The sequence below is a fragment of the Pseudopodoces humilis genome, chromosome 27 (genome assembly GCF_049639895.1).
Source record: "Pseudopodoces humilis isolate 2021_Gansu_Grassland_sample_001 chromosome 27, ASM4963989v1, whole genome shotgun sequence".
NCBI classification, from domain to species: Eukaryota; Metazoa; Chordata; class Aves; order Passeriformes; family Paridae; genus Pseudopodoces; species Pseudopodoces humilis.
The window spans coordinates 3,968,312-3,993,341 of record NC_142226.1 but is presented as its reverse complement, the minus strand read 5'-3'; the positions used below and the strand labels follow the sequence as shown (position 1 = coordinate 3,993,341).

Sequence of the window (25,030 nt, the reverse complement as noted above, 5' to 3'; positions counted from 1 at the left end):
CCGAGATAAGGAAGGGAAGATCCAAGATGAAAAAGGGGAAGATTGAAAATGAGGAGGGGAAGATCCAAGATGAAGAGTGAGAGATCCAGAGTGAAGAGGGGAAAATCTGTCCAAACTGAAGCCTACCCATGGGTAGATCTGTAGATCAAAGCCATGGATGGGGCTGGGAGCACCCTGGGATAGTGGGAGGTCGCTGCCCAAGAAAGGGGTGGAACTGGATGGGATTTAAAGCCTGCCAACCCAAACCATTCCAAGATCCCGTGACACCCTCACAAAGCCATTTATGTCTTTCATGTGCAACAGAGGCTTCTCCAGCCCTTCCCTGACAGAGGCAGCTCTGCTGGGATCTATCCTGTGCCAGGGCTGGAGCTCATCCCATTTATCTTCCTCCCGGAGGGAAGGGAAGCAACCAGGGAGGGGAGATCGATAAAAGCTGTAATTATGTGTTGGTAACAATCAGCTCCAGAGCAATTAGGGAGCCAAGTTCTGCCATAAAATATGTGCAGAGAGGGGCAGCAGCAGCCAGGGCAGCATTCCTATCTCTCCAATTCCCTCTGACAGGGGGACAGGGGACACCTGAGGTGCTGCCACCTCCCCTGATTAGAACACTTCTAATATTATTTTCTTCCACCTTTTTGAGGAGGCAGGATGGGGAGGAAATTTTTTTTTAAAAAAAAAAAATCCTATGCACAGATTTCTCCCAGTCCCTTTGATTTCCTTACATGGGGAATGGGGGGAAAGCATTTGAAAAATCAAGATTCACTTTAATGAAAGGAAAAAGGGAAGGGGGAAATATTTAACTTTCCCAGGAAGGGAATGAAACGAATTTGCTGTATTCAACAACAATAAAAAAAAACCCTCCGCAGTCTGATTGCATCTAACCTTGCTTTTACATTCCTAAAGTGATTTCCAAATGAGGGCACGGATTAGGGAGAGTGGAGAGGGAACAGGCAGCGAAGGTATTCTGCAAAACTCGGGATCAATTTAAACAAGCTGGAAGGGAAATTGTTTTCTTATAGATTATCAGCAAAGCCAGACCCTGCCCCAGAGGACATGGGGGCTTCATAAATGATGTCCAGACATGTCTTTGGAAAACAGACAGCAAATTAGAGCCACCCTAAAGCCTCCCTTTCTTCTCCTGGCCCATCCTGATTCAGCTCTCCTGATGAAAAATGCATTTCAACTGCTGTGCTTCCTGTGGAATTAAACAGCCTACAGTTTTGTAGAGATTTATCTCCAGTGAAATATTTATGTCCAGACCAGGTTGTGGAAAGGGTTACAGGGAGGTTTTTAAAGTATCAGCATCTCCTGTCCTACAGATCCCACTGCCTGCAGACACCTTCCCTTCATCCCTGGGAATTTTCACTGCTTGGCTGCTTGTTTTGCTTTTTTTTTTTTTTTTTTTTCTTTAAACATTGAAAGGCAGAAAGAAACTGCCAAACTCCACAAAAACCAGCAGGAAAAACGAGGGCAGGTCCCCTCTGGTGTCTGGGCTGAGGTGCTGCCTCAACTGCAGCTCAGGAACGGGGAGTTCTGCTCATTTTTGAAGACTCAATCCCCAGTTCATTCCCTCTGCCAACGCCACTCTCCCGCTGCACACGAGAACCCCCTGACATTCAGCTAATCAGGGGGAATTAGAACATTCATCCTGACTTTTCCATGGAGGGAGAAAGGCTGACTCAGACAGGTGCTTTGGAGAAAGCAGCAATCCTGACAGCCAGGGAAAAGGCATCCAAAGGGAAGCTGCTTCTTCCAGGCATTTTGCTGCACACCAACAACAAAAGAGGTTTTTTTTTTCCTTGCAATTTAAAGTCATTTACAGGCTCAAGGAAAGCAGAAAAGTTAAGTATCCATGTGGTTCATGTGTTGAGGCCATGACAGCACTGCTAAGAACAACCTGGGAACATCCAAATGGGGCAGCTTTGCAGATTTATCCAAGGAAAATCATCTCCCTTTCTCTCAACTCCTCTCCAGCAAAGTCTTCTTGAGAGGAAACCTGCTGAGCTCCCCTGAGCCCAGCCTTAGGAGGGCAATCAAAGCCATTCCTGCTCCTTCCCTGCTTCACTTTCTCTCTCCTGGATCCTGCCTCCAGAGCCAGCTGCAGCCACAACCTCCTTCAAAGCCATCCCAGGGAATGGTGGGAGCACTTCCAAGGAATCCACTCAATCGATTCTGGTCCCACTCTGGTCCCACCAGGAGCTGCCACAGCCTCGGAGCAGCATCTTCAGTGCCAAAGGATTTCCTGTCCCTCAACAGCACCTGAACACCCCAATCCTGGAATCTTTTTATCCTGATCCTGAATTCTCCCCAGAGAGGGTGGGAAGGGGCTGAGATGCGCTTCCCAGAGCAGCTGGGGCTGCCCTGGATCCCTGGCAGTGCCCAAGGCCAGGATGGAGGGGGCTTGGAGCAGCCTGGGACAGGGGAAGGTGTCTCTGCCCATGGCACTGGATGGGTTTTAAGGTCCCTCTCAAACCAGTCTGGGTTTTTCCATGGAATCCACGCTCAGGGGGATTTCAGGTAGAAAATGAACAGCGGCAGGATCATGCAGGGAGGCAGCTGCGGATTCCTGGGAAAGCTGGGATGGGTGAGGCCAGACAAGGGCATTAATTTGTTTCTCTCTTTACCTTGGTACTGGGCACTGAAGCCCTTCTGCCTGTGGTTGCCGTCAGAGGTGAAGTGGAGCCGCAGCCAATTTTTGCTGCTGATCACAGGGGCGGGCAAATTCATCCCAGTGAACCTGCAAGAGACCAAGCAGCACAGCCACATCAGGATCTGGGAGCACACCCCAAACACGGCTCTCCAGGCCATCCTCCTCCCCCAGGAATGTGGGAACTCCTGCGCAGGTACCACACACCCAAGGAGAGCACCCTCCCCACTCCAGGGGTGTTTCCAGCTGCGATTCCCATCGGAGAGCTCTGTGTTTGTAATTATAGAGGTTTCCATTCCTTTTTCCTAAGGCAAAGAACATTCCCAGGCTTACTGAGTTCCTCTCTTCATGTCTGGTTAACCCCGCTACAAAAAAACACCGTTTATTTTAACTCAGGAAGGGAAAGGATGGCAAGAACCTCTTTATTTTTTATTTTATTTATGACCAATCCCAACCTGAGGAAGATTCCAGCCAGCAACCGAGGTGGGCAGCTCCAGAGCCCAGCAGCCGCCCTTCATATCTGTTTACGATTTTATTTCCTTTTCAAATATGATGTTGTTTCTGTCATTTAACTCCAGCTAAAACTCCCTCACTGAGTTTTACCCCAAGCCAAGATTTAGACTGGACCAACATTTCTCCCAAGTCACAGCACTTGGACTGAGGCCCACAGTGGTGATATTCACCATGGTGGGGACACGAAAGCTCTCATGGAACCCTGTTCCTGTTAATAAAAGTTAATTATTTTAATCCCCAATCATCACTCATTTAACAATTACTGCAATTTCAACACCCATTATTGATATTCTAACACCTTTTATTGCCATTTCAACACCCATTTTGACATTCCAACACCCATTTTTGGCATTCCAACACCCCCTGCTTTTTTTTTTAATGAAGGCAAAAGGATCCTGGGAATCTGTTCCATCTGGAGGGTAACTGAGATTTGATTATTAAACATTTTTTAGCAGCAGATCTGACAGCCCATGGAGCATCTGAAGAGTCCTTCAGTCACCCAGCCCATCCAGAGGTGACCCCAGCTCCTCCAAGTGGGAGCCAGGCTGGGATTGGCAGCGTTAATTAATGGCAGAGGGGCTGCCCTGCGCTCCCTGCCCGTTAATGAGCTTGCAGGGTGATTAGTGCATAACTAAAGCATCTCTGCCACCTACAGTACAATCCAAAGCCTGGATTATCCTGTGCCTGGATCCTGCAGCACTCTGAGGCTTCTAAAGCTGGCCTTTAAGGGTGTTCCCCATCACTTCTCCACGGCCCAGCCCTTTCAGGAGGACGAGGTGGTGCAGAAATGGATCCTCTCTGGCTTTTTGCCATCCTTGGGGAACTCAAAGGCAGCTAAACCGACTGAACTTGAAACTTTCTCAAACAACTGAGTTCTAACAAACAGATTTGGGGCTGAGATGGAATATGGGATGCCTCAAACCCATCCTGAGGAAGTTCCCCTGGCTGGTTGTTATGACAACACCCTTAAACTTAATACTCTCAGCCCCAAGGGCCAATTCATTGTTCATTCTGCAGCAGCAGCAAAATAATTACTAATTATAATTAATATATCAATAATAATATAATTCATAATAATTAATTCTAAAGAATTAATCTTTAGATATGCAGAGCCAAATTTCGCTTTCTCATCTGTAATTCAATTGCCTGAGACAAAAAATAGACAACAATGAACCAAAGCTGCCTGAATGAGGCTCAACTTCTCCTGTCCCCATCCCTACTTTTGTTTTTGATCAGCACATCCTTGAAGGGTGGATTGAGTAGCCTGAGGACTGGGAATCCACTGACACGGAAGCTTCATCTCCACAGGCTCATGGAATCATTAAGGTTGGAAAAGATCTCCAGGACCCTCAAACCCAACCTGTCCTGAGCCTCCTTTTCTCCAGGCTGAGCCCCCCCAGGACTGACTCTCCAGACTGTGATGGTTTTCCCATCCCACCACAAACTTCCAAGGATCCCAAATACTTGAACTGTTAAAATTCCACCAACCCAGTGAATGAACACTTGGAAAATCATCTGGAAAACTGTAATAGATGGCACTTCCTCCTGCCTTTGCAACAGCAGGAGAAATTCCTGAAGGCAAATCCAGGAAAAGGGACAAAAAAATACATGACAGCCCCTGTGTTCTGCACCCACAGAAGATTTAGGGATAAGGAAAACCTTTCCCTGACTTTCCTGCATGGAAATTTTCCTCAGCTCCACGTGTCACTTGCTCAAGACATTGACAGCTTTTGGAAAAGACAGAATTAGCCAAGAAACCCCCATCAGCTCCTCATTGCCAGGCACACCCTGACAGACTCTCCCCCATGATTCTGTTCCCTCCAGAACTCCCTTTCCCCTCCCCTTTCTCACCTGAAATCCAGCAGAATTGCAGGCTGAATGTTTCCATCCCCTAAAAGGCCCTGACCAGCCCCAGATTCGGTGGAAAAAGGGGTGAAAATGTTCTGGGTAAGAAACACCATGGCTGGAGCTCAGCATTCCATGGAAAACTCCGTGCCCACCTGCAGCTCCCAGCAGCTTTTCACCTGGAGGCTCCCACAGGTTTCAATTGATCATTAGGCACATTAATAGTTCATTGATAATGGAATATTTGATTCCAGCTACACGGCCTCACCATGCAAATGTCCTGGCTGCTGGGGATGGATCTCAGAGAGAATGGCAAGGATGCTCAGCTGGGAGGAGAACCAGAAAACCAGGGAATCATCCCAAATTTCCTAGCAGGGGTTTGGGGACAGGGCGGGCAGATCTTTGTCTTACTTTGTATTTTCCTTTGCTGTCACCACCCTGCCCCCAAGCCCCACCTGAACTCTGTTCAGCCTGAGGGGAAAAAACTTCATTTCAAACAATTGATTTTATCCCAAATCCTTCCCAGCAGCGTTTTTAATCTGTTTTTCCCTTGAGTGCCACCAAAGCCTCCACATTAAACACAATTCCTTTATTCATAACAGGGAAGGGTTAATGCCATCAAAACTCCTTTTTGATGAAGGAATTTTGATGAACTCCTTTTTGAAGTGAGGAATTCTCAACTCTTTATTTCTTTCCTTGCTCTCTCACTTCCCACCGAATCCAGGCATTAAATATTTATCCCATTCCCTCCCCTGGCACAATTAGTATGGCTGTACATGGCTGGCACTGATTACTCTGCATTCACGTCCCATTATCTATTTACAATCCCAATTCCTGCTTTAATTTGTTTCCACGCAGAGAGGAAGAAAAGGAAGGGAAGAAAAAAATCAATGAAGTATCACAAAGTGAGGCAGAAGCATTGGAGGAGCAGGAGGAGATGTTTGCACATGGATTTTGAGCACTCTGAAATTTGATTATCCTCAATTTGGCCATTAGTTCTCCTTAAATGGACCCAAATACAATGAGAATTCCTCATGTGGATGCTGCAAGAGTCAAAGGTCATGACTAAAAGGCAGGAATTCCACCTGAAATCCTGTTATTTCAAGTGAAATACACGGGGATGATAGATTTAAATATGAATTTGAAGGTGCCCTGGTGCTGCCCAGAATGGGAGTGTAGTCAAACACACCAGCTTCAAATAAAAGCAAAGGACATCCCTGGGGATGGTTTTTGTTTTTTTTTTCCTTTTTGCTTTTATTGATTTAATTTCACCTCTCTGTTCATTTCATCTCTGTTCTGACACCCCCTTGGATCTCTGCTGATAATCTCTAACATCAGCCAGGCTGGATCCTGGCTCCTCCTGGAGCATCCAGCACAAATTCTGTGTGAATCTCCCTGAAATTTCATCTTCCTGGAGCTCAGATCCACCTTTTCCTGCCCTGGCTGTAACCCAAAGTGAGACCTACAGGAGTGGCTGGGAGGAGGACGAGGACAAGGACGAGGACGAGGACAAGCCAGGATCCAGCCTGGCTGATGTTAGAGATTCCAGCAGCATTTCCAGGGGTGGAGGAGTCAGGGGCAGATCCCAGCAGCATTTCCAGGGGTGGAGAAATCAAGGCTGGTGGTCAATATGAAATCCAAGGAGAAGAGCACACCTAGATCATCCATGGAAGTTCCCCAGGACAAGCTGGGCAGGGCTTGGAGCAGGTGGGATAATGGAATGTATCCCTGCCCATGGATGGAGTGGCACTGGATGGGATTGAAGTTCCTTCCTAACCCAAACCATTCTGGAATTCCACAATCCACAACTGGATTCAGTGCTGGGGATGCCAAGTTTAACCAGAATTGTTGCACAAAACTAAGCCCAGCCCAAATTTCACTCTGAGCTCCATCCTCAGCTCTGCCAGAGCCTCCTTTTCCCTCCCATCCTTTATTCCATGGATACCCTGCCAATTCTGATTCAATTCCCTCTCACTGCAACTCAGGGACACTCTCAGCAGCTCTTTATCTCCCTGTGTGTTATTATTCACTTCACCTGTATTTTTAACTTTTCATCCAAACCTCTCCTGAAATTATCAGGAGAGCTGTACCATTAATTCTGAACATCTTATTCGAGCTTGTCTGCTCTCTTAAACAAAATATACTTAAGCACCTCTAGACCTCATTTCTCGGTCGCAGGAGACATCTCCTCACAATGGACTTTTGCAAGGAAAATGAATAATTAGATCCAGTTATTGTTCCTCCTTTAATGCTGGAGGCACGGCAGGTGCACTCCTGCATCTCAACTGCGCTCCAGAGCCTGCAAGTGCCCCAGCAAGTGCAGGGAGAGATCCCACATCACCCCACACCTTGGGAAGCAGCAGCCTGCCACATGGAAATCCTCTGATTATAGGCAATTCTGTAAAAAAACACCCTACAAACAAAGCAAATGAACTTCTGGGACTAGTCAGAGATTTCCCTTGGCAGGATGTGCCCCCTCCAGGCTTCCCAGTTCCTTCCTTCACTGGAATGTTTCAAGGCTGGAATTCCCCACTGGAATGTTTTTAAGACCCATCATAACCCCAAGGACAGATTTAAACAAGCTTTTTCCTGCAGGAGGAGCAGTGCACTCCTCATTTCCCAAAAAAGAATGGGAATTAGGAGGCCTGACCACCCTTTCCATGAGGAAATTCCTCCTGGAATTTCCAACCTCCTGATGTCCAATCTGAGAGCAGAACAAAGCTGGGTTCTGGCAGGAACCCTCTCTCCTCCAGGTTGTGTCCATTCTGAAATATTTCAGAATTTTCCAGACTGAGCTTTGATGGGATTTTAGCTTCATCAGGGTGAAAACTGGAAATACTTCTGTGTTGGTGGCCAGCTCAGTGCTTTACAATTTCCTTTCTGTACCAGCTGCATTTTGCTCCATGGAAAGTTGTGCCTTTGGTTTAAAGAGGTTTTCACTCTAAAACTAAAAATCTACGTTTTATGAATGGCTGGGAAATATTTGCCTCCAAGATGAGCTCGTTACTCTTTTAGTATCTAACATAGATATCCATTGCCTGTGTGTGTAAATGTGTGGAATATCCATGAAATCCAAGAAAAACTAAACCCCAGTGGGTGAGTTTGTGCATAAATCACTGCTAAATGTAATAAAACCCACTCAGAGATACTTTCATCTGTTGGGGTGCTCAGCTGTGACAGCTCCAGAAATGCCTATGGACCATTGAAACACTTCTCATTAAAGTGAAATTAATCCAGAACAGTGATCCAGGAGAATTCAGCCTGAGATAATTTTGAGGCATTTTAGAGGTGAAGGAAACAGCAGAAAAATGAGATTATCAGGCACCCTGGACAGTGGAAATTGGCTTGGCTTTGTCTCCAGTTGAGTTCCATCGTCCCTAATCAGCCAAGGATTTGGTTTATGCTTCTGTAACGATGAGCTGGGGAAATGCCACATAAAAAAATGAAGAATTAAGAACTCCAGTGTAGGAGTTCCTGGGAAAAAAAAAAAAAATTAAAAGGATTTATTTGATCCTAACTAGCAAATTTCTTGGAGGGCAGGAATTAAAGGTGATGTCAATGAAGGAAGTTTTACTGCTGCTTGGAAACCCTTTCACCTTTTGAGGGAATGCAAGGAAAAAGGAAGGAAAAGGGAAGTGGGGGATAAATTGTTCTGGAAAGAGCCAGGGATCCCTGGAAGTGGAAGCTTTGGGACTGATTTGTTGCTCTTGGACATGAAGCTGAAGTCTGTTGTTATCAGTTCTGGGAGTGGAAACAAGAACTGCAGAGGGATGGAGACCAAAAATTGTTCCAGAAGGATTTACCCTTAGGCTGCACCCTGGGACTAAGGCTGAGCCAAAGCCCAGACCAGGAGAATTCTTCATTTCCAGTCCAAGGGTGCTGGGTCTGCCCTGGGGGCAATTTTTGATTGGATTTGGAGCAAACCTCACCTGTTTTGTCCTTTCCATCAGGATCTGGTGCCAGCAGATTCCCTGGAGCCTGCAGGAGGGTGCTGTGAACACGCCAGGAAGTTTTCCACACTAGAAATAACCTGTCCTTAAGGAAATTCCCATTCTTTTTTGGGAAATGAGGAGTGCACTGCTCCTCCTGCAGGAAAAAGCTTGTTTAAATCTGTCCTTGGGGTTATGATGGGTCTTAAAAACATTCCAGTGGGGAATTCCAGCCTTGAAACATTCCAGTGAAGGAAGGAACTGGGAAGCCTGGAGGGGGCACATCCTGCCAAGGGAAATCTCTGACTAGTCCCAGAAGTTCATTTGCTTTGTTTGTAGGGTGTTTTTTTACAGAATTGCCTATAATCAGAGGATTTCCATGTGGCAGGCTGCTGCTTCCCAAGGTGTGGGGTGATGTGGGATCTCTCCCTGCACTTGCTGGGGCACTTGCAGGCTCTGGAGCGCAGTTGAGATGCAGGAGTGCACCTGCCGTGCCTCCAGCATTAAAGGAGGAACAATAACTGGATCTAATTATTCATTTTCCTTGCAAAAGTCCATTGTGAGGAGATGTCTCCTGCGACCGAGAAATGAGGTCTAGAGGTGCTTAAGTATATTTTGTTTAAGAGAGCAGACAAGCTCGAATAAGATGTTCAGAATGATTGGTACAATACAAGATCAGGCCTTGGAAGTGCCCAGGGAGGTTTGGAGCTCCCATTCCTGGAGGAGCCCAGGGAAGGCCTGGATGTGGGCTGGGGACAAGGACTGGGTGAGGGCTTTTCCAACCTCAATTATCCTGGAAAGGAGAAGATTCCTCTTTCTGTACACCCACAGGGAGACCTTTGGGCTCCACGCAAATGGGGATAAGAAAGGGCTCCTCCCAATTAAAATAATCAGATAATAAATCCCACCCTTGCTGCTAATTACCCCAATAAAAAGAAGTCAAGTGACAGAACCAAAGCGCTTCCCACCACTCTCCCACCCTGAAACCATCTCGGTTCCAGTCACAGCACAACGAGGTGACAAACACGATTATATTTATTCCATTCAGAGCAAACCACCCCTAATTCAGCACAACAGAACGCAATTGAGGCTCTCTAATGCCGCATTGCAAATCCCCACACACCCCCTGGAACCTGCTACAGCTTTATTAGAATTTCCTCTGAAGCCTGGATATCAGAGCTGCAGAGATTGTTTTCCCCGGGCAGGCAGGGGAGATGTGCTGATAAGGAGCCGGGCTGTGTTTATCACCAGATAAATAACAACCAGCCCTCCGTGCAGGGCAGGCTTTGTCACCCTAACAATGCACTTAAATCCCATTAAACCTGGAGTTTTATTGACAAACGAGGCTGGGGAGGCAGGGAGGGGGGGGATGCTTCAGCCCACTAAAATCTGCAGAGGGAGCCCAAGAAGCTGCGAGGGAAATTTGGGAGCTGCATCCTGGTGCTTTTCCAGCTCAGCGGGCACAGAATTTTCTCCCTTTGGGGACCTGGAGCACAATCGGGTCACCTCAGACCTCTGCGCTCCCAGACACGCAGGAGGGACCGAGCCGATCCTGGCTGGCTCCGGGATGTTTCATTAATAATGGAAGAGGCTGGGTGGAAGTGACAAACTTGGTGGGAGTGCCCCTGCTTGGTGGCAGCTCCAGCAGTGTCACACCGGGGTTCAGCAATGTTCTGCCCTGCTCCCAGCCTGTCCTCCTGCAGCTCAGCTCCTGGCAGGCACTGAAGTGACATTCCGGGAGAAAAAAGGGACATGGCCACACCTGCAGCCATCACCGCTCAGCTCCAGAAGGAAAAACACCTTTAGGGAAGAGAGGGAAAGGAAAATCGCGTTGTAAAGGAGCTTTCTGATTCCCTGAGGAAGCCAGCACATGGAGGAGTTCAGCCACGAGTCACCAAACCAGCCCAGGGGCCACCTCTGAACCTCTGAACACTCCTCTCTTCTATTTTATCATTTCTTTCTGTAGTTTCTATAAATCTCTTTTACAGTGCGGGGAAAAAAAAAAAAAAAAAGTCACAGAAACCGGGAGAAAACCAGATTTGGGAGGTGAAACTCGTTTTGCTGACAGCTCCATGAAAAACCCGTTCGGATTCCAGCAGCAGGAATGACAATGGAATGCAAAGCAGCCTCGGGAAGGAGGGAAGCAGAACCTGGGAGTTCTCGGAGTGATTTTCCTGCTCACCTTTGGCACCACGGGATGGGAATTGTCGTCAGAATTTCACTATCAACTCCATGCTCAGCATAAATAACAACCCAAAAACCCCCAAATGCCGAAATCCCCCTTTGGGGACACAGAATTTCTGCCTCCCTTTTAGAGCCGGGTGGAACTGCCAGGCTGTGACCAGGGGAGGTGACAAAGCCCCTGAGGACAGTTGTAAACCAGGTCTACCAGTGAAGGCAAAATTCTACATTAATCCAGTCCCTGACCATTGTCACCAGTTCCTGATGACAGCAACACCACGTGCCATCCTCCCACCACCTCCCCCAACTCAGAACAGGCTGAAAGTTTGGTGGTTTATTTTTATTTACTGTTTTTATTTTATTTATGAACCTGGAGTGATGGCAACACCCACAGCCCAAAAGGATTCCTGACCTGATGCTGAGCTCTGACTGTGCTTGGAGTTCTCTTGTGGGTGAGGCTCTTACTCAGACCATGAAAAATTCTTGCCCAGGGACAGAAAGATGGAAAGGCTCCAGCACTTCCAGGTGTTTGCATGAAGAACCCACACTTTCACCTTTGCAGCAGGCAGAGCAACTTGAACTCTTGATGTTTTACTCCGTAACTTCCAGTTGCAGTTGGATTTGGGAGCAGAATTCCCTTTGCACAGAGCTCGGTGGAACCATCTACTTATTTACTGCACACTGAATTTAGCACCACGTCCACGGCTGAGGGAAAACTGAGCAGAGGCTTCCAGCCAAATCCCCAGAATCCGCTCAGTCCTTCCTCTCCAGGCCCACACCCGCGATAAATTCTCTAAGAAAGGGTCCTGTTGTGTGGTGGCCTCTCCACAAGGAGTGCAGCAGCAGGGAATCATGGAATAGTTGGGGTGGGAAGGACCTTAAAACTCATCCAGTTCCACCTTCCAGGGACACCTCCCGTTATCCCAGAGTGTTCCAACCTGGCCTTGGACACTTCCAGGGATGGAGGCTTCTGTGGGAATTCCATTCCAGCCCCTGACTGCTCTTACAGGGACAATTTTTTCCCCAATATCTCACCCACATCTCCCCTTTCCCAGCTGGCAGCCATTCCCCCTCATCCTGTCCCTCCATCCCTTGTCCCAAACCCCTCTCCAGCTCTCCCAAAGCCCCTTTAGGCCCTGAACACTTTAAGGCAGTGCTGCCATTCATTTTGGCCAGACAAAAGCGTCCAAATCAGCACAAAGCCTTTTTCCCTCTCCATCCCTGTTCTCCAGGGATTCACCCTGCTCCTCCAGGTGCCTCTTCCATCACTCCCAACCCACTGTGAAGGAATTGCATCATGTTCCAACCTTCAGCAAGGTTTTCAAGGAAAAGTCACTTCCCTCCCTCCCTGTGTGCTCCTGTGGTGCCCGAGTCTGCCTTCAGCAGCCTTGACATTCATCTCCCTGGCAATTCCCTTCCCCAGAACTTGTTCTGCCTTGCTGGGAATTTGTGTCCAAACTCAGAGTTATTCACAGCTGGTGCTCCCACCACGAGCCACAGATGCTGGAAAATTGTACAGATCCCATTAGCAAACAATGAAATGATGGCTGGAGGTCTGTGGAAATCAGAGTGGTGGTTTTTTCTTTAGGTTAAACACTCCAATTTTTGAATACGGATATAAAGGAAGAAGGTTGGCTGGAACTTTCTCCTTTGTGGGAGGCAGATGGATGAGGAGGGCTCCAGGACAACAACTGAGTTTTGTCACGTCACCACATCCTCAAAATTCCTGCATATTTCTCAATTTTTCATTCAGGAATAACAAGCTGAACCCTTTCCATTGAGGCAGAAAGTTGTTTCCACCCGCTCTGCTCAGCTGCCAGCACCTGGGAGAAGGTGTTCTCCCAGCCAGCCCAGGCTCTCAGATTTCCAGAGCCAGGATTCAGCTTTTCCACCACAAGCCCCTCACAAAAAGGCATAATTTAACTGGAAAATCAATGGAAGAATATTCCAGCAGCAGCAGTGAAGGTGTCACTGCCAGGAGCACAATGACAGGTGTGGAAAGAGCCACGATGGACAGAGCAGGAATGTGCACATGGAATTGCATCCACACAATCCTGGCACACGGCACAGGAATCCCTGCTGCACCTTCCCGTCCAAAGTGCCACGGTCTCCAGTCTAAACCATCAATAATTAAAGACTCTGAGGTGGCTGCAGGGCCAGTGGGAGGCAAAGAAATCATTAAATTCCTCTCCAAGGTCATCCAAGTAAATAAGGCCTCCCTGAAGATTCCCCAAGCTGAAATATCCATGTCCTGGATGCTGTAACTCCAGAAGAAGAGAGGGAGATCAAATATTGGGAAAGCTCTGAGAGGGAGCTACAAAAGGTAGAAAATCCAGCTTTAAGTCAAACATTGGAACAGATTCAAAAGGAGCAGAAGGGAGGAGGAAAAGCTACAGATAAGGATTGTCTCACACAGGGACTGTGTTTACCTTATTAATTCCTGATCCCACTCTCCTCCGAACAAGGTGCTCGGGATTGGGCAGGAACGAAACAAAAGCTGGGCAGCATTCCCAGAAAAGCAGCCTGGGAGCTGTGAATCCTGCCCAGCAGGGATCTGTGCTCACACACACAGGTCAGCACCCAGCTCCCTGCGGCACTGAGGGGGACACGGCCAAGGTGACACAGCCGCGATGGCCCCGAGCCCAAGACCAGTTCCAATCTGCTGCACAGTCTGCACATGCCTGGGGTCACACCTCGCTCTGGAAAAGTCATCTCCACACACTGATCTGTTTGTGCTTCCTGCATGGAAAATATTCCTGGGCCTGTTATTTTTTTTTTTTGAGGGGGTTGTTGTTTATTTTTCCCCAGGTCCTGCATTTACCCAGAGAACAGACTGGAGGATTAAAGGTGAACGTTTCAGGAGCTCCTCACAATTTACTGATGTCACCAAGTGCAGCAGCACTTCCAGGTTGTCCCTGATCCCTCTCAAGTCCAGGGAGCATCAGGCACAAAGGCTTCTCCCATCCCAGCTCCTTCCTCCTCCTCCAACCCATGCCTCAATCCTGTCCTTACAAAAATCCAACCTTTCCACAGAATGCCAGCATGGTGTGGTTGGAAGGAGATGGGAGGATTAATTATCCTTCCCTGCCATGGGAAGGGACACCTTCCACCAGGCCAGGGTGCTCAGAGCTCCTTCCTTCCCCTCAGAAGGGCAGCGTTGTTGCTGATTTACACTAAAAAATAAAAGACAGCAACAAAAGAGATTATCTAGGATCACAGAGAGGAATTTTTATGAGGGAGCAAAGCCTGGGTAATGATGATGTTGAAGGAGCAGTCGTTTGCTCCTAATGGTCCCCCTGGTAATTCCTGCAGTGTCTCCAGAAGTTTAATACATGGGATTACGGCAGGGAAGTCTCTGAGAACAAAGGAGATCCTTAACTTGCTTTGACATTGTCATTTTACACCGCATTATTCCACGGGAGACCTGCAAAGCAATAAATCCTTCCTTTGCCAGGATGTGGGAGCCCTGTGAGAGGTGCCAGCTACCAGCTAAAGCAACAAATTGTTCAGCTAAATTCTCATTTCTGCCCCAAATTCCACCTTGTCCTCAATGACTCTTAAAGAAAAAAAAAAAAAAAAAGAGTCACCTGCTTAAAACCTACAGGAAACTCTTGAGATTTCATTCCCCTGATAAACTCATGCTGGAGCTTTAATTTAACAGCACCAGGGACAAGAAAGATGCTTTTCAATAACTTCCACTCAATAAAACTGTGAGAAAAAGAAAACTTTGGTTTCTCCCTTTTTACTCCTTTCCAAACTGTTCCTTTCCAACCCAGCTTTGGCTCTTCCTGCCTAGAAAGACATTGCTAAAAGGTGTTTGCAACATCCTATTTATTTAGGGAGCAACTGAGTAACTTGAGCAGAAGAGCATAAAGCAGGCATGGCCTTATCATTTTGGGTGAATTCTTTAGAAAAATCCATTTTTATTGTGTTTGTTGTTGAGAGAATTCCTGGAATTTGCCACAAGTGAATAAATGGTTGTTTCTGAGGATCAAGTGGCACCTTCTCAGCAGCAGAGTCCATCCAAACATTCCAGCACCCACTCAGCATCGGCTCCTTCGGAGATTCCCTGGGTGAGAGCTCTCAGGAAAGAGAAAAAACCTCATTTTAAATTACATCTGCTCCTGTGCTCCCACCTTCAGCCAGCCAGGGATTCCCAGGTGGGTTTATCAGTTTCCCAGTGCTGTTTCCTCCTTAGACAAAAGATGCCTGATGCACTCTGGCCATTACAAAATGCTCACTAAAATCTCCACACTGTGCACAGCTCCTATTTCACACCCCAGACAGGGCACAGCCTGCCAAATCCCAAAAATCTTCCACCTGCCACTGGCAAAACATGGGAAGGAAGCAGAAAATCAGCCAAGGTCACCCAGATGGATTGGAGCAAACAGTGGAGTCCAGAAAAACCCATAAATCTGAGAGGTTTCCAGGAAACCCCATAAATCTGAGGGGTGATTTCATGTCCAGAATGCTCCACAAATCTTGGAGAAGCACCTGAAACTCTCAGCTCCACCCCAAGCTGGGAGGAGGGAGTGGAATTTGTTAATTCAGGCAGTTTCACACTGTCTGCTCAGTATCAATGGGTTTAGCTGGTGTCTGTTGTGGAGTTGGACACAGGAGGAGCAGAGATTTCACTGGCACAAATCCCAGGGCAGCCTCTGCCAGGAACAGCTGCTCCCTGTCTGGGAGAACCAGAGCCGTTCTTCTTCCCAAAGTCTCACAGAACCAGCAAGAAAGGATTCACAGAGCTGAGTGCTGCATTCCTGTCGTGCCACACTGTCCCAGGAGCTGGGGACAAATCCAGCACAGCCAGGAACACCGGGAAAGGGCCTTGGGGAGGAGAATCCTGGGGCTGGGATGCTCACAGGGAGAACGTGTCTCTGTCTGCACCTCTCTGCTGGATGGACAGGCCACCCACAGAACCTTCTGGAAACTTCTGCCTGAGCATAACCAACCACTGGTAACAGGCAGGACAACCTGGGGCAAGGCAAGGACTGAAATCTCCACCAGCTGCCTCCGTACTCCCATTCCTCATCTGCTTTCTTATTCCCACTCATCTGCTGCTTCTTCCAGTGCACTCCTGGCACACAGCACAAGCTGCCCTGTCCCTGGGAGAGTCCCAGACCAGCTCGGAAAGGATTTGGAACCACTCAGGGTAGTGGAAGTCATCCCTGCCCATGGCAGGGGGATGAATGAGAAGAATTTTAAGTTCCTTCCCAACTCAAACCATTCCAGGATTCTCTGATTCTGTGACGGGATGAGAGTTTCACAGGACACGTGTCAAGGTCGCCTCAGCGTTGTCTTAAGTCTGAATTAATTACATCATCCTTAATGAGAACTGAAAATTATTAACTCTGAACAGCCCTGAGTGCCCCAGAGCTCTTCAGTGGAATCCCAGTAGGAAACCAGTGTTCCCAGGCATTTGGGGGCAAACGGTTGAATGGAGTGCTCAGGCACAGCACTGGGAAGCTGCCGTGACTCCACAAGAGCAGCAAGAGCTCCTCCAGGGCAGGAAAATGTGGGATCAGCTGAGAATTCCAAATTCCTGCAATGCCTGCAGCACCTTCTCCTGGCTGGGAGCTGCCTGTGGCACCTCAGGGACAGGAGCCAGCAGCAGCTGATAGCCACCACCTCCCCTGAGCATGGAACAGCACTCATAGCTCATGGAAATATTCCTTTTGCTCAGCCAACAGGTCAGATTTCCCTGGACCACAGCAAAATCAGCTCCCACGGAGACCCTGCTATGTCCAACCAGCAATGTGGGGAGGACAGGAAAAAGGAGCAGGAGCCACATTCCAACAGGGTTTAATTTATCCAGGAATCACCCCCAGACATCACCCCAGGAGCTGGAGCTGAGCTGTTTGAGTTTCCCCTGAGATAACGGGATCAGTGTTGAAGCTCCAGCTCTCCTAGTGCCTGCATTTCCCAGAACACACCCGCAGCCTCTCCAGGCAGTGATTTTCCCACATCCCAAACCCCCACTGTCCATTTCCCACCCTCCCAGACAGCTCCTCAATGCACTCATTTCCTCAGGTACCAAGCCAAGCCAGGATTTACAGGTTTGGTTTTATTCCAAGGGATAATTTATGTTCTTTTTCTAAAATCTACATCTCCAAGGACTTCATCTGTACTCTTGAAAGCAGCTAATGGCCACACAAAATACTCATTTTACAGGAGATCCCGCTCTGCCCTTGGAATTCCTTGGAACAAATCCACCCCAATCCAAATCTGATCTTCCTCCTCCAGTCAGTTTTCTTTAGCTTAAACAGAAATGGTTATTTTATGGAGCACCTGCAGGTGAAGGTACTGCAGACAGAGCAGCTATAAAAAATGTTAAGATCTGGAGGACAGTCAACACTAAAAAATGGGAAAAAACCCCCAATTGTTCCACTTGTCCATCAAACTGTGAGCACCATCCTGTACCTGTGTGTACAGATCACCCTTCATTATGACAACTCTATCAAAGTGCACTCGAGTCATTTCATATTTGCTGTGTCACAGTTAAATTATCAACAAGTACAGGCAAAAATGGATTTTTACAGCTGAGAGATTAAATTACACCCTCCCCTCGCTGTCTCATGAAAATCCCGGAACAAACAGCAGGTGTGTTAGAACAGAAATCAAGGCGGTGTTTGGTCTGTTCTGTTGACAAATATTACCCAAATATCAACTCCAAACCACAGCAGGCAGCAGAGGGAGGTCACCTCCCTATCAAGGAAAAGCAGGCAGCGAATTCTGCCCAAACACAGCTGCTATCAGGAAATACTCCCGGGATCAGCCCTCCCTGAACCTTTGTTATCTCACCCACCTGCATCTTATCTGGGGACTCACAGCACTCCCACATTTACATGCAGCATTTCAAGTCATTGCTCCCAAATCACCTCCTGATCAGCTCCAGCGTCCCCTGCCCTCACTCACAGGTGGCTCTGCCTGTCCTTTATGTCCCTCCCTGCCCTGTGGATGCCACCAGAGCCGGGCTCCAGGCGAGGAGAGGCTCAGGATAAAGCAGAGGGATGTTGGTGACAAGGCCCAAGCGCAGGGAGGCCACTGCCAGCACCTGCTGATGGCACATCAAGGGATCCCTTCCCTTTGGTGCACATCAGCTCACCCAGGAGTTTTACACCCCCAGCCCAGAGAGGGAACAGGGACAGTCACCAGCCATCTGTGACCTGGCAAGGTGATGGCCTTGGTGACACCATTGGAGAACACAGTGAAACAATTCCCTCGACAGTGAAACACAGAGAGACCTTTGGAATGCCTTCACCTGCGGATCAGCCAAATAAACTCATCTGGGGTGGGATGAATCCCAGAATCCCAGAGCAGGCCAGGTTTAAGGGACGACAGAAGCTCATCTGGTCCCACCTCAGGGCCATCCCAGAGCACAGAAGGCACAGGATTGTGTCCAGGTGGTTCTGGAGTATCCCCAGGGAGGAGACTACACAGCCTCTCTGGGCTCTGCTCAGGGCTGGGCATTGCCCAGGGCAGAAGTTCTGTCTCCTGTGCAGGGGAAATTCCTGGGATCAGTCCCTGCCTGTTCCTCTGGTGCCACTGCTGGGCCTGGAGCTGAGCCTGGGCCCTGCTCTGACCCTCCCTGCACACAGGGACAGACAAGGGACAGACAGGGACAGACAGGGACATTAAAGAGACACCCACAGACATCCCAGGGACATCCAAGGGACATCCAAGAGACACCCAGGGGACACCCAGGGGCAGCCAGGGCTGAGGGCCCCTCTCAGCATCTCCTCAGCCCCAGCTCCCTCAGCCTTTCCTGGGCAGGGAGCTGCTCCAGGTCCTTCCTCAGCTCCAGGAGCTCCTGTCCCTGCTGTGCTGAGGATCCAGAGCTGGACAAGCACCCCAGATGTGCCTCACAGGGCTGACAATTTATATTTTTAATTCTCATTGAAGACAACAACCTACAGCCCAGTTGATCCCACCCACCCCATGTGAAGCCACTCCTGCCTTCCCTCTTTCCTCAGAGGACAAAAACCCCAGGAATGCCCTTGGCTTCATTCTCCCAGAGGCCCTGGGGCAGTCAATAACAATAAAAATATTCCTGCAGAGCTTTCAGCCTCAAAGCCCGATTCTCCAGGCGCTCTCCTGCAGTTCCTCTGTAATGGCATTTTTTTTATGGCCCAGCTGAAGGAACCTAATCTTGCAATTACTCCATTTAATGTAATGTAATGGCTGGGCAGCTTCCTGGGATATGGGCAAAGAGAAGTGTGGTATAATTGCATTAAAGTGGGAAACAGGAGTAACTACTCACATTAAAAAGGGTCAGGAATAAAAGGCAACATGGTGTGAATTGTAGAGGAAGGAACGAGTTTATGACATGCAGTGGAAGGTCTGGCAGCTTTCAGCAGCACGAGAGGCACCATTCCCCTCCTGTCCCTTTCGCTTCCCATCAGGGCAATAAAGGGGGAAAAGGAGGGAGCTGGGAGCATAAAATCCACACGGCTTGTAAAGAGGATAAATTTGGTTTGGGGACGGAGTGAGAAGGTCAAGACACCTCCAGGAAGATTCTCCTGGTGCACTGCAGCATTCCCAGGAGAAATCTGGCAGCACAAGGCCCTAAAGATGGGAAACATCTGCTGAGCAGCTCCAATTTCCAGGACAGAAACCTCCCTGATCCCTGACTTCACAGCAGGAAAATGAGACTGGAAAAAAAGAAAAGGGAATAAAGGTTATAGTTTGAAAAGCCACCAGGGTGACCCTCAGCCGTGCAGGAGGGATGGCAGCTGGTGATGAATTCCTGAGGGGAAGGACTCCTCACTCCAGCTTGCAAAAGCCAAAAGCCAAGTCTCCCAGGCTCTGAAATTCAGGCACAATGAGCATTCCAGGAATCCTCAAGGAATGGAGTTGTGATAAATGTAACCTTGGATAAAAATTCGTGAAAAAATAAATAAGTATATAACTAGATTTATAACAATGTAAAAAGTATATAAAATATAGTGTGGCCGAAGAATTTCCCCAAACCCAGCAGTAACTACCCATTCAGCGGTAACGACCCTAGGCGACGTTCATCAGCCTGAAAGAAAAAGCAGGACACGAATGATTAAGCTAAACAAAGAAAGGAGCCAGGCCGAGATGGCTATCGACCCCACACCGCACCTGGGCACCCCTCCCTGCAAACCCCGACTGAAGATGCAAACAGGACATGGACCATCAGGCTGACAGGGTCAGGCTCGGCGCCCATCAACGGAAAAGAATGGACAGGACATGAACCATCAGGCTGACAGGGAAAGGCTCCGAGATACTCATCACCGGACCTGAACACCCCGCCTTGCAGGCCACCGTTGGGGGAAGCAATCAGGCAGACAAAGGGAAAAAGTCCAGCCGAGATATCCATCAACTCCAACCCGGATCCAACCATCCCATCCAGATGGCCTGAACCAAAATGAAATCAAGGAACACCCAGAACTTCTTTACATATGAGGAGACTCTGTCCGGACGTCTATTTGACTCTATTCTCCAACGCCAGGAAATCAATTCATCCAACAATCAAGGACCCTTGGTGAATGGTGCCTGCCTGGAATTTGGCCTCAAGGCACAAAATCCCTATAAAAACCCCGGACAGTCTACCCTCCTTCGTGGATTTGGGAACACCTATACCTTTGGGTATAGACCCCTGTCCACCCAGCGCTGCGCTGTTTGTTTTATTGTGGTTTTTCCTCATTGTTTATTTTTTTATAGAAATTGTTTTATAATAAATTGTTTTTTATTTAACCCAAATCTGCCTTTGCATTTATAACAGAGTGAAAGGATTTTACCTTAACAGAAGAAAACAGAAGTGGGAAGGATGTGTCCCATGTGTTCCATACCTTCCAACCCAACCCTTTCCGTGATTCCATGGTTCTACTCCCCTTTGCTTTGCACAAGGAAAAACCACAAAACAAACCACAAAACCAGCTGAAGCACCAAGACTGGGCTGAAGGTGCACACCTGAGCTACACAGGGACTGCTGGGATTCAAACAGAGCTTCTGAGCTCAGCTTTACACACCTCACAGCACCTGTGCCTGCAATAAATGCAAAAATTCACCCAAATATCACCAGATTATAAAATACAGTATTTTCTGTTCACCTTGGGACTTTTAAGGCCCCATCCCCATGCTGAGACCTTTTCCTGCCATCCCAAATCAGAGGGAAGAGTCCAAGATATTAAGCTTTTAAAAGCTAGATTCACCCTGTGTAATTATGAGAACCAACAAAGAAAATGCTGAGCCTTTTCATTTCTTCTACTCCTGCAGGAATGGGAATCTTGCAGACATTGCAGCTTCTCCATCAGACTCCACACAGATCCTCCACACCTTCACACGTCTGATCCTTTCAGCTCAGCTCTCAAATGTCAACATTCATTTACCTCCTAATTAACATCATTACGAGCAGTGACATTTTTCTCATCTTCCTGCTTAGGTTGTTGGGGTTTTTTGTGTGTCCTGATGGTTTCTGTCAAGAGGCTGTTTTCATTTCCAGCCTTTTAAAAAGTAACAGTAAAAACTTGCTATTTCCAATGAGGAGCTGCTGTGTATTCCAAGGATTGCTCCTGACAGGGAGGGACTGGGAACACTGCTGGAAGCGCTCTGGCAGCAGCTTTACCTCAACTTTAATTGCAATTCATGGAGAGTCTTCTCCTCCTGTTAATTTTCCTGGCTTGCCTTTGACGTTATTCCTCCTGGCATGGAATTTTCACCCACCATGGCAAAGTGGAGCCAATTCCATCCCTTTATCAACACTCATTACCTACCAGTGCAGGCAGAGCAGTGGCCAAGGTCTGTGAGGGGTTTCTGGGCAGTTTTGTGGTATTTGTGGTTGGGTTTTTTTTGTTTGTATGTTTGTGATTTTTTTGTTTGGTTGGGTTTTTTTTCCATTTTGCCTCTTTGGATACAATATTATCTGCTAAATACAAGCTTTGCAAATTCTGCTTTTCACTGCAAATCCAAACAGGTCCACAACCAAGATTTCGTTTCTGCCAGGACTGGTGGCAAAATCTCTCCTTCCTGATCAGGTCTGGGCAGTCTCAGGACACATCTGGACCCTGTGCCCTGATGAGATCAGGGCACTGGGAAGGTCTCAGCACAGCCACAGGCCTTGTTCAGGCTCAGGCAGGAAAATGGACATAAATCCCCTTGAATCACCAATTCCAGGATGTCTTTATGTCTATTCCCATCATTAAATACCTGCAGCAGCCACAGCCACGGGAAAACCTCTGCAGTGTCTTGTCCAAAGCCTGGTTTTCCTGGGCTCTGCTCCCCACAAATGATTTGTCCTTAACAATCACTGTTCCACATGAAACCCTCCAATAGAAGAGCAAACTGGAGCAATAAAGGTGCTTTATTCTGGTCTCTCTGCCTGCAGAGGCCCCATAAAAGCGGTGGTGGTTAAACCCAACTCCACGTTGGAGACAGGATCAATGGATGTGTCCCACCCCAGCAATGCCCTGTGTTTATTCCAGCACTTCTATCCCAGATTTCCCTGGACCCAACTGATCTATTTTGATGGAGTATGTAGATAATCCAGGGACATGAGCAAACATTGTGCTGAGTTCAGATAAATGGCCTCGATTCAAAGTGAATTTTATAAATGACCCAGCCCAAGTGGGACAGCGCTGCCTTTACATGCATATTAACACAATGCACCCCTTAAGGCCATTGGGCTGAACAGCATCGATTCCACATTTAAATCTAATTCCTGGGGAGGATCTGGAAAGAACACAGGAACCAAAAAAAAAAAAAGAAAAAAAAAGGCTAAATAAACCAAATCAGGGAAGAGCAAAAGAGTTTTATTTGTAGCTCCTGAACTGTGGGAACTGGGGAGGCTGGAAAGTCTCTCAGGCTGAATTATTGAGATAATAAAGCACCTGCTGAAGGGACCTGTGACTGCTGGAATGATATTATTTCATTGCCCCAGAATAATCACCAGGGCAGGTTCTCTTTGGAGAGCAAAGGAAACAAGGGAAGGGAGAGATAAATGGAATGCAAATCACCCTCTCCACGCAAAGGGAGAGCAGGGACATGAAAGGAATGAGGCTGGTGGGGAAATCAGAGTTTATTTACCAGGCTGAGGCCCCTGGAAAACAACCTGGAGTAAACACAGCAGGGGAATTGAGAAGCACGTTTTGTCCAGGTTGGATTTTGCCATGAGCCTGATGAGTCCTCGGCTCCTCTCTGCCAGGATTAACCACCCCAGTAATTACACAAGCCCTAATTGCGCTGGAATTACGCAATTCCAGAGTTATCCGTGTGTAACTCAGGGATGACTCCCAACTTCCAAGGCTTCTGCTCCCCCATCTTTACCTTTCAGAGAGACAAGTTCCACAGAGCAGGAGCTGTTTCATAATTTAGTACTTATGCAATCGGCTACATATGAATATTTAACACTACTGGGAACTTCAATAAATCACCTTGTACTCAGAATGAGTGGTCAAAATTTCAATTTGTTTTATTCATAGTCCTGTCCTCAGTCACAAGAATTCTGATGGGGACAGCAAGCTCACCTCTGCCTGGGAATGGCTGATTTCACCTCTTGGAAACAACCAAACAAACCGCTTGGAATTTCTTTTCTTCCCAGACAAACCTGCAGAACCTTATTGCATTCCCATCTGCTAAAGCGTAATTAATGAAGGCTTTTAAACCTGCAGAACCTTTCAAATTAATGAAAAGTCCACCCAAATAAATTGGCCATGGAGTCCAAGGGCTGTGGATTTAAATAACAGTGGTTCTCCTGACAGGAACCAAGGAACAGCTGTCACAGACAATTATTTTTAGGGCTGCTACTAAACCATTTTCCCATTATCAGCTGCCACATCGCAGCAGTGAGCGGCAGCTCCACATTTTATCATGACAAAAAATCCAAGGGCTCCACTTCCCTCCTTGGGTGTTACAGGTTTGTAAAACATTGGGAGAAAACGGAGCCAAAATTCTGGCACTGGAGCAGGGGCATGGCCCTGGGTGAAGGGATATGATGTCACCACCACGGCTGTGACATCACCACAGCTGTGACACGGTCCAGCCAACAGGGTAACAGGAAGAGGATGTGGCTCCTTCTGGTGGGCTTGGGGGACTAGGTGTCACCACGGCACAGTGAGATCACCATGGCACATCCTGAAATTCCGTCCATGGGGTGTTCTCTACTCAACCAAGACCTGCTCCATCACCATGGCCATGACATCACCATAGTTGTGACATCATCACATCCTTCCAGCCAAAAAGGCTGTAGGAACCAGGCCTGGCTCTCTCTGATTTGCTCAGGGGTAACCATGGCACACCCCAAAATTCCATCCATGGAACGCCTCCGACTCATCCAAGACCTGCTCTGCCGTCATGGCAATGACATCAGCACATCCCTCCAGCCCACACAGTTACAGGGACCAGGCCTGGCCTGTCCTGCTTGGCTTTGGGAACCTCGCCGCCCCAAGGCCCAGTGCTGTCGCCAACGTTCTGTCCATGGGAGCGCTCCCACGTCAACCCAAACCCATTCCACCATGCTGACTATGACATCAGCACGTCCCTCCAGCCAATAGCGTTGCAGGGAGCTGGCCCGGCCCGTCCCGATTGGTCCCTGGAGGCTGATGTCACAGTGCTGTGGCGATGTTGGCGCGGAGGCCTGGCCCGTTGCCGGCCCTGGCTGCCTCAGTGCGCTCCGGCAGCCGGTGCTGAGGGGCAGCACCACCCCGCTCTCCTCGGCAGCGTTCCTGCAGAGGAACTCCTGGCAGAAAGTGAGCAGCAGCAGGAGCAGCCCAGCCCGGCCGGCCCCACGCAGCCATGGCCCGGCCGGTGCGCTCGCGCCGGGGACCCAGCACCACCATGCTCTTCCGCATCACCATCCAGAGGCCCCGCCGCATGCTCAGGGGGCCCATGAGGGCACGCTCCCGCCTCCGAGCCAGGAGGGGAAGGCGCTTTGGCAAGAGCGTCCGCTTCA

At 48.3% G+C, this 25,030-nt stretch overlaps 1 protein-coding gene across 3 annotated transcripts in view; it reads right to left on the bottom strand.

Moving 5' to 3' along the window:
- CSMD2 (CUB and Sushi multiple domains 2) overlaps positions 1 to 25,030 on the bottom strand; it is a 294,243-nt gene that overhangs the window by 144,380 nt on the left and 124,833 nt on the right. For all 3 annotated transcript variants that reach the window (XM_088067354.1, XM_088067353.1, XM_088067355.1), the window contains exon 7: positions 2,625 to 2,737. In XM_088067354.1, the coding sequence (XP_087923480.1) occupies positions 2,625 to 2,737 (113 nt within the window). The remainder of the gene's footprint in view (positions 1 to 2,624; positions 2,738 to 25,030) is intronic.